The 17,029-nt window shown below is 44.6% G+C and overlaps 3 protein-coding genes across 4 annotated transcripts; 2 read left to right on the top strand and 1 right to left on the bottom strand.

Moving 5' to 3' along the window:
- Positions 1 to 994: 994 nt before the first annotated feature.
- Positions 995 to 4,025, top strand: LOC309449062 (keratin, type I cytoskeletal 20-like; the record flags this gene model as incomplete). The annotated part of the gene is made up of 8 exons (XM_082070973.1): positions 995 to 1,417; positions 2,154 to 2,236; positions 2,448 to 2,604; positions 2,755 to 2,916; positions 2,999 to 3,124; positions 3,273 to 3,493; positions 3,676 to 3,716; positions 3,816 to 4,025. 8 exons carry the CDS (start codon positions 995 to 997, stop codon positions 3,911 to 3,913), a joined length of 1,311 nt encoding a protein of 436 aa, XP_081927099.1. The 3' UTR covers positions 3,914 to 4,025.
- Positions 4,026 to 6,095: 2,070 nt separating this feature from the next.
- Positions 6,096 to 11,552, top strand: KRT222 (keratin 222). 2 transcript variants are annotated; one of them, XM_082070735.1, is made up of 6 exons: positions 6,096 to 6,191; positions 7,242 to 7,370; positions 8,112 to 8,332; positions 8,420 to 8,496; positions 8,664 to 8,769; positions 10,015 to 11,552. In XM_082070735.1, exons 1-6 carry the CDS (start codon positions 6,099 to 6,101, stop codon positions 10,226 to 10,228), a joined length of 840 nt encoding a protein of 279 aa, XP_081926861.1. In that variant the 5' UTR covers positions 6,096 to 6,098; the 3' UTR covers positions 10,229 to 11,552. The 2 variants fall into 2 exon arrangements, with proteins under 2 accessions (XP_081926861.1, XP_081926862.1); XM_082070736.1 differs by lacking the exon at positions 6,096 to 6,191 and adding an exon at positions 6,228 to 6,273.
- A 741-nt stretch (positions 11,553 to 12,293) lies between these two features.
- LOC309448872 (keratin, type I cytoskeletal 12-like) lies at positions 12,294 to 16,585 on the bottom strand (the record flags this gene model as incomplete). The annotated part of the gene is made up of 8 exons (XM_082070717.1): positions 12,294 to 12,756; positions 13,500 to 13,582; positions 13,831 to 14,048; positions 14,269 to 14,394; positions 14,486 to 14,647; positions 14,924 to 15,080; positions 15,296 to 15,378; positions 15,944 to 16,585. The coding sequence occupies 8 exons, from the start codon at positions 16,583 to 16,585 to the stop codon at positions 12,659 to 12,661; spliced, it is 1,569 nt and encodes a 522-aa protein (XP_081926843.1). The 3' UTR covers positions 12,294 to 12,658.
- Positions 16,586 to 17,029: the final 444 nt, after the last annotated feature.

Below are 17,029 nucleotides of genomic sequence, written 5' to 3'. Positions count from 1 at the left end.
GCTGGGGGAGATGCCATGGGCAAGGCTGCTTGAAGGTAAAGGAACCCAAGATAGCTGGTCAGTGTTCAGGGACTGTTTCTACTGGGCAAAAGATCAGAGCATCCCGACACGTAGGAAGTCAAGGAAGGGAGCCAGGAGAGCTGCACGGTTAAACAGGAACTGCTGGGGATGCTCAAGTGGAAGAGGAGAGTTTCTAGATCATGGAAGGAGGGGCTGGCCACTTGGGAGAATATCAGGCTGTTGTCAGAGGGTGTAGGAGGCAACTAGGAAAGCTCAGGCCTCCTTAGAATTAAACCTGGTGAGAGGGGTCAAGGACAATAGGAAGAGCTTTTTCCAACAAGTGGCAGATCAAACTAACAGCAGAGGCAATGTAGACACTGATGAACGAGGTGGGTGCCCTGGTGACAGAAGATCCAGAGAAGGCAGAGTTACTGAATGTTCTTTGTCTCTGTCTCCTCTGCTGGGGGTGTCCTGAGGATCCCGCACCGCTGAGGCCCAGAGGAGGGCAGGACAGTGGAGGAGTTTGCCTGGGTTGATGAGGACTGGGTTAGGGAGCAGTCAGGCAACCTGGACACCATAAATCCATGGGTCTGGATGGGATGCACCCGCGGGTGCTGAGGGAGCTGGCTGAGGTCATTGCTATAGAGAAGGTGGCTGCAGCTGTACTGTTATAAATGATTCAACAGTTCATTTGTGTTTTATTTGTTATTCAAAATAACAACAAAGCCAGCCAAACTACCTGGGGGCCTTTTCTCAAGCACAGACGAACAGATGAAAACCCTTTTACATTATTTGGAGCGTGGGGACAATATGGTGCATGCTATTTGTGCTGACACCAGGTCCACGATGTGTCAACAGAGGTGGGGTTTATAACCATTGTGCTTCCTCTTGGAAACAGGGTATAAAGGTTTACAGAGCACACACGGCTCCTCACACCGGCTGCTCGCGCTCTGTGTAAGTTTGGCTGCTGCACTTCAGAAGGCGAAGAAGACAAATGGCGTTTTCTACCCGAAGCTTCCAGCTGGGTGCAAGCACCCGCTTCCCACCTACTGCACCCAGCATCAGTGGTTTGACCTCCAGGAAAATGAGCATCCAAAGGCTCCAGGCACCCAGTGTCTATGGGGGGGCCGGCGGCTCCGGCACCCGTGTGTCCGCCAGCACTGGCTCCGGACAAGGCTTCGGTGGGAGCCTCCAGCTTAACGTTACCGGTAACGACGTTCTGCTCGCTGGTAATGAAAAGTCAACCATGCAAAATCTCAACGAGCGTTTGGCTTCGTATCTGGAGAAGGTGCGTTCTCTAGAAAAGGCGAACTCGCTGATTGAAAAGCAGATCAAGGAGTGGTATGCGAAGAACAACACAGACGTGAGGCAGGACTATAGCTCATACTTCAAAACAATTGAAGATCTCCAGAGTAAGGTAAGATATCATACAGCCATCAATAAATACACTAATTGCAATTATTGGGGAGATGCATAATAATCTATTGCAGAAAATGTACTTTTCCAAATTACAATTTCTCAGGCAAGAAAAATAAATGCTTTATTGCAATCCGATCCAAATTAGTGACAGATTTCACATGATTTGTAATATTAGATATATGTCTGCAGACGTGAGTAATGTCATACGTGCAAAATCTCTGAATCAAAAGTAATTTATTCTATTCTATTTGCCTTAGGTAATTTTAGTGAGTGAAAATACGGGTGGTAATTTACATATTTAAATATAGTCTAGCAGCTGTGGATTTCAGAGTGGTTTTTTAGGAAAGACTGCCAGCCAAATGCTCAGAAAAAATGGCAGATCACTACTTGAAATAGTCAACTACCACTATAAGCAATAAAATATCCCCACAGCCATCAGCTGACAAATGTGTCAGATTTACTCGTACTTTTCACCAGTTCTGTTTCCCATCCTCTAGAAGCCGATCCCTTCCAGAGACCAGTTCATTCCAACTATTTTATATACCTATTTTATGACCAGGTAATCTGCCTTTTGGAAAACCCTGATTCCTTCTATGTGCTTCAAAGGGAACTTAACTTAAACCTAGATGACTAGTTAAGCAAGATGAAGCCCACATGCAGGATTAATTTCCAGAAATGGATCAAGTGAGTGTTTACGTGCGAAGACCCATTGCTTTCCAACCATTCCTTTCTAGATCAGTGCTGCGCAGCTGGAGAACGCGAGGCTGGTCCTGCAGATCGACAACGCCAAACTGGCTGCTGACGATTTTAGACTGAAGTGAGTTACGTGATCCTTTCATCAATTCGCTTCCATGATCCTCTTATTGATGAAAGCTTCTAGTTATTAGTATCAAAGCTGAGAAGTAAACGTTTTCTAATCTGAAGTTTAATATAAAGAAGAATTTTACAAGTAAGGCTGTAGTTACCGATTGTAACATTTACGTCATCGGTCACATTTCCATGGTGACAAAACAAGCCTTGTTTTACAGGTATGAGAACGAACTCCTGCTCAGGCAAAGCGTTGAGAACGACATTAATGGACTGGTCCGAGTTCTCGATGACTTGACTTTGTCGAAAGCCGATCTGGAGTCGCAGATCGAGAGTGTGAATGAAGAACTGGCTTTTCTTAAGAGGAACCATGAGGAGGTGAGTGCAGCCAAATACTGTCACAGAGAGGGGTTTTTTTAAGTGATATATTTACAAGGTGATTAAGTTCTCTTGCCCCGAGGTGCTGTTTAAGAATGACTTCTATGTCTGTGGATGTTGAGCTTGCTAACACAGTCCTCATTGCTGCAGGACGTCGACAGGCTGCGCAAACAAGTGGGTGGGTCTGTTAACGTAGAGGTGGACGCCGCTCCAAGCATTGACCTTGCAACTATCATGGAAAACATGAGACGGCAATATGAAGAAATGGCAGAAAAGAACCGTCAAGAAGCCAAACAACAGTTTGAAAAGCAGGTGAGGTCGATTACCGAAGTGTCAGCACGAACCTCAGTCATGTGGAGTTGCGGTTTACGGTCCTTTCGCTTTTGCATTTCAGACCGAAGAACTGAACCAGGAAGTCGCAATCAACGTCGAACAGCTCCAGGTCCAAAGGAGAGAGGTCACCGAGCGGAGGCAGATCTTCCAGGGCCTGGAGCTGGAATTACAGTCCGTGCTTAACATGGTAAATAATACAGACTACTTGAAATAAAGACTATGTTTAGTAGATCATGCGGATAAATATACCGAGAGGCTTTTCAATCAAGATGCTATTTTAACACAAAAATGTATCCTCTTGGATAATGCATCTCTCTTCTTTCCATCGGCTGTAGAGGAAGTCCTTAGAAAACACCCTGGCTGAAACTGAAGCGCGTTACAGTTACCAGCTCGCCCAAATCCAGGAGGCAGTTGCCAATTTGGAGGCTCAACTGAGGCAACTGCGAGCTGACATGGAGGGTCAGAGTAATGAGTACAGTCTATTACTGGATATCAAGACTCGCTTGGAAATGGAGATCGCCACGTATCGCCGTCTGCTGGAAGGAGAGGACATCGGGTGAGGAGATACTTTGCTCGTTGGCTTAGTTCTGTACGACAGCAGCCAACATCATAAATACCATGAAAGTGTCAAATCTGCCACTTTCCAACCGGTTTGGGGTGGGGGGAGCCTGTTGCCCAGTTCTCAATTGTGTGTTAGACGCCATATATTTATATTCTTTTCATTTATAATTTGAACAGACATTTCCAAGCGGAAGAATCGGCAGCAGAGATTGAAAAAGGTACGTCACACCAACTCCCTTAGTCTTTGACGGCTGCCTGTTGAAATGTTACGGAACTAAGTGGCACTAAATTAATTCACGGTTCTATTTCATTACCAGAATCAAGTAAAATTAAGAAGATCAAGACGATAGTTGAAGAGGTGGTTGATGGCAGGGTCGTCTCCTCTGAGGTCAAGGAGATCGAAGAGAAGATGTGAATGGCACCAGCCGCTGAGCTTCTTGGAGCCCACGTCAAAACTAAGAGATTAAACTTTACGAGGAAGCCAATCTCATTCTCCCTAAAACCCAGAAGGGCTGAAAAATGCCAGACTATCCAATCTCAAACAATATTTTTCTTTTTGTAAGTTACAAACTACAAGATTTTGGGTTTACTTACATAAAGATCTTGATGCAAAAAGAGTCTGTTATAAATGTTGAACTCTATCACACAGTTCACTCCAACAGCTGGTGCCTTACATTGTCTCATACTTTCAACACATTAACAAAAGCCTTTAGAAGAGAGCTGCTATTTCTGAAACCTTGATGACACCTCATCAAAGCTCTATAAGAAAGAATTTACTAGGTACAGCTTATAGACTCAAATATGTTAGTTTGATTGCAATCCGAAGTTTAGTAATCTGTTTTTTCTCTTGTGTACTAGCAGATTTAGAGTAGATTTCTTTCCAAAAACACATTAAAATGTTGATTCAGTGCACCTCTTCTGAACTCGAACTCCCATTCGAATGTAATGCAGCTTCACTTCAGTAAACAATTATTTTAAAATAATTGTCACTTTTCATCTCATAATAAATCAAAGTGTAAAGTCAAAGAAGCCTGTTTATTATTATTCACTGTGAATGTTTTTATCACCAGGGGCTACAGCAAGCAAAGACATTTTATCAATAAGAATATGTTTTGCCTCCCAGTTTGGAAATGCAGATCTCCATTTCTGTTCCAGCTTCAGCGCTCACGGTGCATCCCCTTTCCCAACACAATCCAAACCTCCTTCAGGCCGAGGAGTCCAGAACTTCCTCTTGACACAAACACAGAAAACTCTTCCTGTTGAAATCCCACCTGTCCTGTGTCTTATTTACTGTACAGAAACACCCACCAAAGAAAATAATCCTTTGCTTTCACAAGTGTGAGTCACGTAGGAAGTCAAGGAAGGGAGCCAGGGGACCTGCGTGGTTAAACAGGGAACTGCTGGGGATGCTCAAGTGGAAGAGGAGAGTTTATAGACCATGGAAGGAGGGGCTGGGCACTTGGGAGAATATCAGGCTGTTGTCAGAGGGTGTAGGAGGCAACTAGGAAAGCTAAAGACTCCTTAGACAGCAGCGTAGGGGAAGGGGACCTGGGGGTCCTGGGGACAGCAGGGTGACCATGAGCCAGCACTGGGCCCTTGTGGCCAGGAAGCCAATGGGACCTGGGGTGGGTTAGAAGGGGGTGGTCAGTAGGTCAGAGAGGTTCTCCTGCCCCTCTGCTCTGCCCTGGGGAGACCACACCTGGAATCTTGTGTCCAGTTGTGGCCCCTCAGTTCCAGCAGGACAGGGAACTGCTGCAGAGAGTCCAGCGCAGCCACCAAGATGCTGGAGGGAGTGGAGCATCTCCCGTTTGAGGAAAGGCTGAGGGAGCTGGGGCTCTGGAGCTGGACAAGAGGACACTGAGGGGGGACTCATTCATGGGGATCAATATGGAAAGGGGGAGTGTCAGGAGGATGGAGCCAGGCTCTTCTGGTGACAACCAGTGACAGGACAAGGGGCAATGGGTGCAAACTGGAACACAGGAGGTTCCACTTAAATCTGAGAAGAAACTTGTTCCCGGTGAGGGTGGCAGAGCCTGGCCCAGGCTGCCCAGGGGGGCTGTGGAGTCTCCTTCTCTGCAGACATTCCAACCCGCCTGGACACCTTCCTGTGGAACCTCATCTGGGTGTTCCTGCTCCATGGGGGGATTGCACTGGATGAGCTTTCCAGGGCCCTTCCACCCCTGACACTCTGTGATCCGTGAATAACCTGTTCCCGTGCTGCACAGCTGCCTGGCAGCACGGCCACCGGTACAGGTGAACTGCTGGCAAGCTATCGCCTTCCCTACCCTTGAGACTGCATACACTGAGCAGCTGTAATCTCGTCCTTTGCTTTCTATTTCTTAACCTCACGTTTTTGAGGTTATATAAAATTAAAACCAACACCGTTTTAGTGCACCAAAACATTTCCACATCGCATATATTCATTTCAGCACATCATTTAGGTAAGCGACAGAGCTTTGCTTTTAGAAGCCGTGGGAAGGCTCTGACCTTCCAGCGCTCCCCAGAAATGCAGCTCTGCGGCTTTAAGGCGCTGCAGCAGCGGCTCGTCCCGGCGGCCGGGCCGCGGAGCCGGCGGAGGATGGGAGGAGGATGGGAGGAGGATGGAGCCGGCCCCGCTCCGGGCGCTCGGGGCACGGTATGAAACGCTCCGCACCAGAAATCAGATAAAGACCATCAGCACAGCAAGGACCCAGGTAATGACTCCATGCAGACACACACCTTCCCGAGGAAGGGGGCAACCCCTCTCTAGACAATTCCTCCCCCAGCCTCTATGAGGTACAGTATTTCCTTCGCAACGCAGCGGGTTATTGGGGAAGGGATTTGGATTTTACCGCAGTAAGATGCGAACTAGAAGACAGGGGAATAGGTCTCGTTTGGGGTATGACATTCACACTAAAGGAATGCTGTGTAATCTGGATGTTTTCCTGCACCTGCAGCAGCGATACTGTTGTGATTTTGTAAATGATGGCATATGCTGGAACATGGTAACCTTTAGCACCGTTTAGTTATCCCAGAGGAAGAGAATCTTGAACATCAAAGGCAACGTAAAGAATCTGTTTATATACAGAAAGCATTTTTAGCACATATGTAAAAGAAAACTGTACCTTTTCAGGATCTATTTTATATCGTTCACAGTAAAACTACGTTATACTCTTCAGCAAATATAATTTGTTCTTTCAGACAGATTGATTTAATGTTATCAACACTCAATGCTGCTGTTACAGATTTATATACAAAACATCTCTAAAACCCAACTGAACTCTGAAATGAATTGGCAAAACAATTTTTGGCCATCAAACATCAATAAAATCAGGGTGGAAATCAGGAATTATATCACCCTGTTGTACTTCTTAGGTACTGCAGAAATTCTGGAGGGTTTTTATAACCTCAGGCCAGACTCCTGCTGCAATCTGATCCACACAGCCACCCAGTGACACACGGCAGCTGTGAACTAGATAGTTAAGCTCATTTACTCTAGAGGTAAATATGGTCTGAATACAGCTGGTTAATTTGTATGGGAATCCCTCGACAAGAAATACATTAAAGATGCAGCCAACTACTTCCCATCAAACACAGCAGGACAAGGACTTCCCATCTCCACGGTACGTAAAATATCACCTCATCACGGTTAGCTTTAACAAATGTATATGTCTCTCAAATAATTCCAACTTGAGATTTTTATGTATCTATTTTATTTTCATTGTTTGACTATATATGTATATTTTTCTTCCTATGTCCTGTAGCTAGAAGAAGCTACAGTGAAAAGAATGGACAAAGATGCAGAAGCATTAAAGGCAGCCAGGGCAGAGCTGTGTGAAGCGAGACGGCAGTGGCACCACATGCAGATGGAAATTGAGTCTCTCCACGCTGTGGTAAGCACCGTAAAACACAACTGGAAATCTCCTGGCAAAAAGAAACCTTGTTTGCAGCTTATGTAACAATCACATCCGCTATAGGGCAGAAATACAACCCACAGAAAGCAGCACAGCTTTGCGTGGACTTTCAGCTGGTCACGCAGAGCACGCACCAACCAGAGACGACACAGCTGGTTCCTCCCGTTTACGAGTGTCGCCTGTTTGGATTCAGGATCTGCCATTCAAAATACACGTTTGCATGTTTTCACACCCGCCAAACGTGTATTTGCGTGATGCCCCCTCATCGAGTTCACAGTCGTTCTGCCTACCCAATTCACATCAGGTTTAGAACTCCTTTTGAACGTGCGGACCCAAGTTATCAGTTCACTCATGGTAAAACACGTCCCCAATTTACTGAATTCAGCAATGCGGGTAAGCTACAAGAGCACCCAGACCGTGTGGTTTTCATATGGTACTGAGCTAGCTATAATTTTAACCATATAGGTAAACCCAGAGATCTGCAAAATCAATGGCAGTGTATTGCTGGTACAACAGAAGGCTGCGCTTTTTTATCTTAAATTATTACAGGTTTTACTGGAAAATTTCTCAGCAAAAGTGTGATCTTGAAAGCTTTGCTCCTGCTCCTAAAGAATATTCTTAAAAGAACTGATGTAAAAATACAGATTGTTAATGAAAAGTACGTATAACATCTTCACACGTGCACTTTCTGGATCTGAAAATGTGCGTTGAATTCCACAGGAGAAGGGTTTGGAGCGTTCATTGCGAGCCACCGAGCAGCAGTACCACACGCAGCTACAGCAGTTAGAGGCTGAGATTGAATGCTTAGAGAAAGAGCTGCTGGAAGTGAGAAGAGGGATTGAGAAACAGCTCCAGGAACACGAAATTCTCCTGAACACGAGGATGAAGCTGGAGGAGGAGATAGCAACGTATCGCAGCCTGCTTGAGCAGGAAGAGAGCAGGTACTTGTTGTTTAAAGTACTCAAATTTATCTTCCATTTCAGTAATTCAGTATGACTAGGAGACTGTGATCATTTCTATTTTGGCAGGTTTCGTTGCTCTGTGCCCGGCAGGAAGGACGACAAGCAGCCCACCACCAGTAAAATCGCCTTTACGCTGCCTTCAGGTGAGTTTTTAGACACTTCCCCCTTGGGGAATCGTGGCCCTAAAGGGTGTTCCTAACTACTGACTAATTACTGGATATGCCAAAGGGATCTTCTTCCAATGCCACAGGAGGAAAAACAGCTCTGGGTCCTGTGCCCTGACCTCACTCCTCTGCATTTTCCTTTATAGATGGTGTGAAGAAGCGTGAAATGGAGAAGGTGGAGCTGATGACAAAACAAGCCGTCCTTGACGGAAATATTATGAAGGAAAGTGCTGAAGCTCATGGCACTGTACAGTAAGATAAACATGTATTTAACCAAATAACAGCTGAAAGCAAATGGTGGGCATTATATTTCAGTGGCTTGGAGTTTTCCTTTATTTAATGTCTGTTATATCATGGCTATACAGCCAAGAAGCTCCAGAATAACAATGACTGTTCTTCAAGTCATATTGAATATCATGATGATGCTTCTGAGAGAGGTTCTCCTGCCCCTCTGCTCTGCCCTGGGGAGACCACACCTGGAATCTTGTGTCCAGTTGTGGCCCCTCAGTTCCAGCAGGACAGGGAACTGCTGCAGAGAGTCCAGCGCAGCCACCAAGATGCTGGAGGGAGTGGAGCATCTCCCGTGTGAGGAAAGGCTGAGGGAGCTGGGGCTCTGGAGCTGGAGAAGGAGACTGAGGGGGGACTCATTCCTGGGGATCAATATGGAAAGGGGGAGTGTCAGGAGGATGGAGCCAGGCTCTTCTGGTGACAACCAGTGACAGGACAAGGGGCAATGGGTGCAAACTGGAACACAGGAGGTTCCACTTAAATATGAAAAGAAACTTGTTCCTGGTGAGGGTGGCAGAGCCTGGCCCAGGCTGCCCAGGGGGTTGTGGAGTCTCCTTCTCTGCAGACATTCCAACCCGCCTGGACACCTTCCTGTGGAACCTCATCTGGGTGTTCCTGCTCCATGGGGGGATTGCACTGGATGAGCTTTCCAGGGCCCTTCCAACCCCTGACATTCTGGGATTCTGTGGCACATATTGAGAGACTTAAATCAATAGGATTTGAGTGCCTAAACATTATTAAATGAGATGAGTTTTCAAGTCTCCGCATTTTACTTCTGCCCTTATTTTCTTTTTTAATTTAAGGTAGGTCGGCATCCTGAGGTTTGGATCTGAACCAGATTTTTCTCCTCCCTATTTTGAGGGCTTTCAGATGCAGGAATTCACTCCCTAGGGAGGTTTCTTGCAAACTTTTTGAGCTGGGATTCCAAACTTTCCCCTTGGAAACAAACTGCCGGCCGTGTTTGGAGCAGTGGTTTGTATCCATGTCTACTTAAAAGTGCAAAACCAGGCACACAATGAACCCTCAGCCTTTATTTTGCTTTTCTGGAGAACAAACCTGTGACAAAAAAAAGGGAATTCTAGTGTCTCAGCGCTCATCTAAAGTAACCTGACACTTTATTATGCAGTTACTCTTACTTTAAAGCAGTGCTGAAGACAGATATTTCATATTGCCTGAAGGATCATAAAAACATTTCCTTTATTGTTTCAGGACAGAAAAAGTGGATGAAGTTATTAAAGAATGGGAAGGTTCTTTCTTTAAGGACAACCCTCGCTTGAGGAAAAAGTCTGTCTCATTGCGCTTTGATCTCCACCTGGCAGCGGCGGACGAAGGGTGTTTGCACACGAGGAAGAAAGCTCTGCCCGACATCGAGCTCCGGCTGGTGATGAGGCGATCCTGCAGTATTCCTTCCATCAAACCTTAACCTACGGCAAATTCACCCAAAGCTCTGGAAACAAACTCTAGATGGACTTCCATGGCCTCCTATCTTGCTACAACTACAAAATCTTACTAAGTACTTTGATTAATACAATAAGAGCATACAAGCCGTTCAAAAGAAAGGGGGAAGAGCGAGGGAGTTAAGGTGCCAAGAAACCTGACTTCTACTGGTTTTATACTCTGGGTGCAGCCCTTTAATTTTCTCATTCTTGCTGTTGTTTTGTAGGATTTCACCAAAAATTAAATGATAACTTTATACTTTGACATATTATGCCTTTGTAAAAGAGAACTTGTTTTCTCTTTCTGGAAATGAGAACTGCGTATTTCATTCTCTTCATTATTCGATATTGCCTATACATAATGACTGATGAATCCTTGCAATTTATATCACGACTGTCATACTTCTTGAAGGGTATTTTAAAAGAACACTTTCTAACAGCAAAAACTACATACAAAGATGCTCTTAAAACACATCAACTGTTAACAAAGAATTTCCTTTGAAACACAGCTGGTATTTTTCAATGAATTTCTTTAGCCAACAACTGAGCAAAAGTGTCTTTCCCTTACCCATGCTCTTCATCTAGCACACAGGTCACTATTGTGCCAGGGTACAACTGCTGTAGCTTCCAATTAAGTGGACAAAGCAAGGGCTACAAATTCAAAGTAAAATTCTACCATACCCATTAAATACTCCCGACTACTCCTTAAAGTAACTCTGGGCAAATACAAAGTACAGCAGATGATCTTGCATCTGTACGCAGGAAAAACAGAAAGACAAGCTCAGACGTGCTGCTTTATATCACCAAGAGAGAAATTCCAACGATTACGAGGACTTTTAAGAGGGATGGATGTCACCAACTCCCACTGGAACCACCGGCATTGCAGGGGCTCGGAATCTTGATAAACCACGTACCATATTTGCTGGATTCACAGCAGCATGTAAAAGGTTAATTTCAGTGTCGGTATTTGCCTCATTACTCACGGCATGTGTTACAAAAACCGATACCACAAATTCTTTCAGTGTTAAGTTACGCTTTTCTCTTCCGTTAACGGTAAGAACAATGCATTTATATTGCCCACAGTTCTATATCTACTGTATGAAGCTGGTTAATTATCATTAACCCTAATACTGATCTGGTGTTGTTAATATGTGGGTATTTGGCCTCCTGAATGTATTAGCCTGCTCTAGTATTTTCACTATGCAGCTTTTTTTTTGTGCTTATACTATGCAGCTTTTTTTGTGCTTCTACTCGGTACATTTTACAATACTTGAATTTAAACTAAGTTTTAATCGCTTTAAGGCACTTTAAACAGGGAAATGAATTTACCAAAGTAAATGATAGTACTACAATAAAAAGGTATTGAAATTGAGTTTGCCCATGCATATTTTATGAGTTTTAATGTGTATGTATGTCTTGAAAGGAAGGACGTAGCAAAGAAATACAAAATAGATGTTGTAGGTAAGAAAATCTGTAGCAGTGCAACCAAGTCTTTTCTAAGCTCTGCTCTATGATTACATACACAAAAAATCCCTAAAAATCTTTATAACATGTGAGTGTCCTCCTGCTACAAAAATTACACTTCTTCTGGTAAATACAGTGACCCTGACTAAATCTAAATGGATGAGGAGCGAGTTGAGAGTAAAAGGGCAAGAGGGAGGACCCGGGGAACTCTAGACCGGTCAGCCTCACCTCCACCCCTGGGAAACCGATGGAACATCTTCTCCTTGGTGCCATCTCAAGGCGTATCAGGGATAAGAGGGTCATTAGGGGCAGTCAGCATGGCTTCACCAAGGGGAAGTCGTGCTTGACCAACCTCATTGACTGTTATGAGGACATAACAAGATGGATGGATGATGGCAGAGCGGTGGACGTGATCTCCCTTGGCTTGAGTGAGGCATTGACACCGTCTGCACAGCATCCTCACAGCTGAACTGAGGGAGTGCGGCTGGACAAAACACCCAACAAAACGGCAAATATTGATCAGGAGCAACAGTCCTAAATGAAGAATAAAGGGAGACATAATACTTCAGAGTTTGTTGAGTCCTTTTATTAGTCGAGAAAACAGGAAAATGATGTTAGAATAGCAAAATTATTTTATCTATTAATTACTAAAAATTACAAAAAAGCATATCTAATTAAATGCCTAATGTGTGCACCATATTTCTAGTTATTGAACAAAGAATTGATGATAAGGAACATCATGAAAATAATACAAGTCATAGTAGTAGATTGAAGCAGAAAATATATTGCATGCCTGCTAAGAATGAAAATGCAGGCTTTGTTTCATGTAAAAGAATCTTAGTAAAAAGCCAACCTATTTCTATCACTTCATACAAAAGGACAAAATTATTTATCCATTTGGCTTTGAAAGAAATATGGAGTGAATGGATCCTTTGCAGTATCAGATTGTGCCTTTATATCTTCTCTTCGACTTCCTTAACGTGGGATGCAACAACTTTTCCATCTACCACTTCTTCGACAATTGTCTTGATCTTCCTAGTTTTGCTGGGATCTAAACATCATAAATGGAACAAAAAAATGTTTATCAAAGTTTTAAAAATTATAAAAGAGAGCAGCACGTGTACGTGGTCAGTTACATCCTTTTCACAGAATCCCAGAATGTCAGGGGTTGGAAGGGCCCTGGAAAGCTCATCCAGTGCAATCCCCCCATGGAGCAGGAACACCCAGATGAGGTTACACAGGAAGGTGTCCAGGCGGGTTGGAATGTCTGCACAGAAGGAGACCCCACAACCTCCACTACCAGATTCAAGACTCTACACTTGCCCTTGTTATATTTCATTACATTTTTCCCTGCCCAGCTCTCCAGCCTGTCCAGGTCTCTGATGGCAGCACAGCTTCCAGTGTCACCACTCCTCCCAGCTTGGTGTCATCAGCAAACTTGCTCACAGTCACTCTATTCCCTCATCCAAATCATTGACGAATATATTGAATAATACCGGCCCCAGCACTGCCCCCTGAGGCTCTGCACTGGATCCAGGCCTCAACTGGACTCTGCCCCGTTGACCACGACTCTCTGGCTTCTTCCCTTCAGCCAGTTCGCAGTCACCTCACTCCCCGCTCATCCAGCCCGCACTCCCTCAGTTCAGCTGTGAGGATGCTCTGGGAGACTGTGTCAAATATTTTTTCCTTTCAAACTGGCTTCTTTTATGATGTAGTTAAACAGAATAGCATGTATTATTGTATTTATAAGAGTGACTTTAGAAACAACATTTTATTCAATCAGGTTGTACTTACCCTGAGAAGAATCCAGTGATTGTGTTTGTGATTTGGACCCTGACAAGGATGAGCTTTCAAGTGTAACTCCCTGTCCTGCACTCCTAGAAGTGAATCAGACAGACAATTTTGCAGAATGTTTGTCAGGATCGGGAGAAATCGTAATATTCTAAATACTAAGCAGCATGCTTCATTCTCCTCAGGTAGAGCAGGTCTGGATTATTGCAGAATCGTATGTGCCTTACTGTCTTTTGGTGAGCGTCCCACTTGTTTCGACCCCTTTTTTCCTGGAAAGGATATTGCTACAAAACAATAAAACAAAGGAGGGATTTTCCGGAAATGAGCTGCTTACACAAACTCGCCATCCAGCAGGCGACGGTAGGTTTCAATCTCCATTTCCAGACGAGTCTTGATGTCCAGGAGCTGTTGGTACTCCGCGTTCTGGCGCTCCATGTCAGCCCTGACCTGAACCAGCTGGGACTCCAGGTTCCCGATCTGCAGCTGGATTTGTGAGAGCTGAGCGCAGTAACCTCCTTCCGTCTCTGCCAAAGTGTCCTCCAGGGATTTTTTCTGTGTAAGAAGGGTATTATGTTACATAAACACGCCAGCAGAAAGGCTCATCTGCTTTATAACATGCTACTTGCAATCCAATCATATATATCACTGCTATTTTGGAACTTAATACAGGAATTTAATAGGAAATGCAAATCTGAAATCCTGTAGGGTAGTATAAGATCTAACAACACTTGAAGTTGGAAAAGGACTAGTTAGCAGCTTCCTCGGAACACACCATGGCAAGCTGAGACTGGAGTTCAATTTCCAGGCTCTGAAGAGTCCGCTTTAAATCCGTGATCTCGCTCTTTCCCGACTGAAGCTGCTCAGTGTTGGTGGAGATTTCCCTTTTCAGCTCCCCGCTCTGCAACGACAAGGAAGAATAGAGTGCGGTTTTACTATTGCGAATATTGAACTCATTTTTACACGCATTTCGCTGCGTTTGCTGTTGGTACCTTTTCGTTGAACCACGCTTCGGCCTCCTTACGATTTTGCTCGGCAATGACCTCGTACTGGCCCCTCATGTCATTCAGAAGCTTGGTCAGGTCCGTTCCTGGGGCAGCATCCATTTCAACGCTGACTTCGCCAAATGCGCTGCTTTGGATGCCCTGAAGCTCCTGGAGAGATTGAAAATATAGGAAAGGTTCTCTTAATAAAAGGCAAAATAGCTCTACCTAAAACATATGTCAAGAAATATATGCGATATACACTCTGTATCAACAAGAATCCATAGATTGTGTGCGTGGTTCTTTCACTCTTTCATTTAGTAAACCCAGAAAAGACGAGCAAAGAAAGCAAATAATGAAACTAAGGAACTGCCACTGGCATAAATACAGGAATAATTTGATATTTCGCTTCCTCGTTACGAATTCACGAAGGAAAAAAAGAGTAACCTCTTCGTGATTCTTCTTGAGATAGGCCAGTTCTTCGTTCAGGCTTTCAATCTGCATCTCCAGATCAGCTCTCGTCAGGGTGAGCTCATCCAGAACCCTGCGCAGGCCGTTGATATCGGCCTCCACGCTCTGCCGAAGAGCCACTTCGTTCTCATATCTGCAAAGAAAGCCATTGAATAGGATTTTTACCCGCTTAACGAGGGCAAATGCAAACCATTATGGTGTGCTTGTATAGCTTTTACTATGAAATCTCAATACACACAATTATAATACTAATAATTATGTTAAAGCATTCTATAATGGAAGTGATTTGTGAAAGGAAAGTATTTTTTTCCTTAAAATACCAGTGATACAATACTAAGATATACTCACTTCAGTCTGAAATCGTCAGCAGCCAGTCTGGCGTTATCGATCTGCAGAATGATTCTTGCGTTGTCGATAGTTGCGTTAATGATCTGGAACGCAAACGATGTCCAGGGAATTATTATACGGCCAAACAGCGTTGCAGCTCAATATAGCTATTTACATATCTGTAACCCTAAATATGATTATAATATTAAATATGATTCGTTAGACTCTTGTATATTGAACTATGAAAATATGTAGGACAGATTTTCGGCTTCTGCAAATGCTTCACTTACTGGTGGGATCCCAGTTCTCAGTCTATGCCTAGGTAGTCTATAGCTCTCTAGACCTCGCCTAGGGGTCTGCCTATTTCAGGAACTGAGTTTGAGATATAAGAAAGTCTATGAGAGTTTGTAGAGCTGGATTCCATCGCTGCCTTCTCCTTTATTCAAATTAGACCAAGTCATACAGCGTTGTATAATACAGCTACAGAACCACTGTTAATATAGAGGAAAAATTCAACCCACAACACCAATGCAATGTGACAGAGGATTATTACAAGCATTAGTACTGTAAAATCAATTTGCTCTTGGTTTCTGAAAGAAATTTGTTATTTTTATCCAAAATATTATGAGGCGAATTACAAACATAAAGATACATTAAGTACATTGCTACCTTGTTTCGAAGATCTTCAATTATAGGGTAATATTTGCTGTAGTCATTCCCAGAGGCAGGGATAGAAGTGCCAGGGCCGTTTTTCTCATACCACTCGCGGATTTTGCGCTCCAGCTCAGTGTTGGAATCCTCCAGAGACCGCACTTTGTCCAGATAAGCGGCCAGACGGTCGTTGAGGTTCTGCATTGTCTCTTTTTTTGAGCCAGAAAGAAGGCCGCCATCCCCAGCACCGACAGCGCCAAAACCACCTCCGAAACCAGCTCCTGAGCCACTGCCAAAGCCACCTCCAAAACCAGAGCCTGAGCTGCTGCCAAAACCGCTTCCTAAACCTCCACCAAAGCCACTGCCTAAGCCACTTCCATAGCCACTGCCTAAACCACCGCCAAAGCCTCCACCAAAGCTGCTGCTTAAGCTGCTCCCAAAGCCTCCACCTGAGCTACTCCCGAACCCTCCACTGAAGCCAGAGCCTGAACCGAGCAGGGAAACGGCACCAAAACCTCCGCCAGATCCGCCACCAAACCCAAGCCCGCTGCCACCAAAGCCTCCTCCGCCGGAACTGGACATCCGCAGCGATCCCCCGCCAAGCCCGCTCCGAGAAGAGAATTGCCGGGATCCACCGCTTGTGCGCACGGAAAGGGCCATGGTGCTCAAGTACCCAACGCCGAGCCAGGCAGATCGACAACAGTCCAACCCTTATATAGGGAACGTGACGGGTGTTTCAGGATTAGTCCCCTCCTCCTAGGAAGGTCTTTAATTCTTCCTCTCCCTCTTGTTTGGTGGGAAGTCACTTTAATGTGTCCTGGCCGAACTAAATGATCTGTGCCAACGGGAGCGGAAATCTGGTGCCCTCCAGGTGTTTGCTGAGTGAGGGGAAATGGGTGGAGTAGAGCTGAGACATCACTGATAAGGTTTTGCCAAGTGCAATGGAGCGCAAAAATTTCTTTTCGCATTTAAATCCCTTCTAAATAATTTTTTTTGTCAGTACATATTCATTGCTTTCTTGGTTTGGGGCTATTATTACAGAAGGATGTTTAACTCGGTGGAATGATGCCTTTCATGTCATACTTCCCGCTGTGTGTGTCAGAA

The sequence above is a fragment of the Streptopelia decaocto genome, assembly GCF_964273445.1.
Source record: "Streptopelia decaocto genome assembly, chromosome: 22".
Classification (NCBI taxonomy): Eukaryota; Metazoa; Chordata; class Aves; order Columbiformes; family Columbidae; genus Streptopelia; species Streptopelia decaocto.
This window is presented reverse-complemented; position numbering and strand designations above follow the sequence as displayed.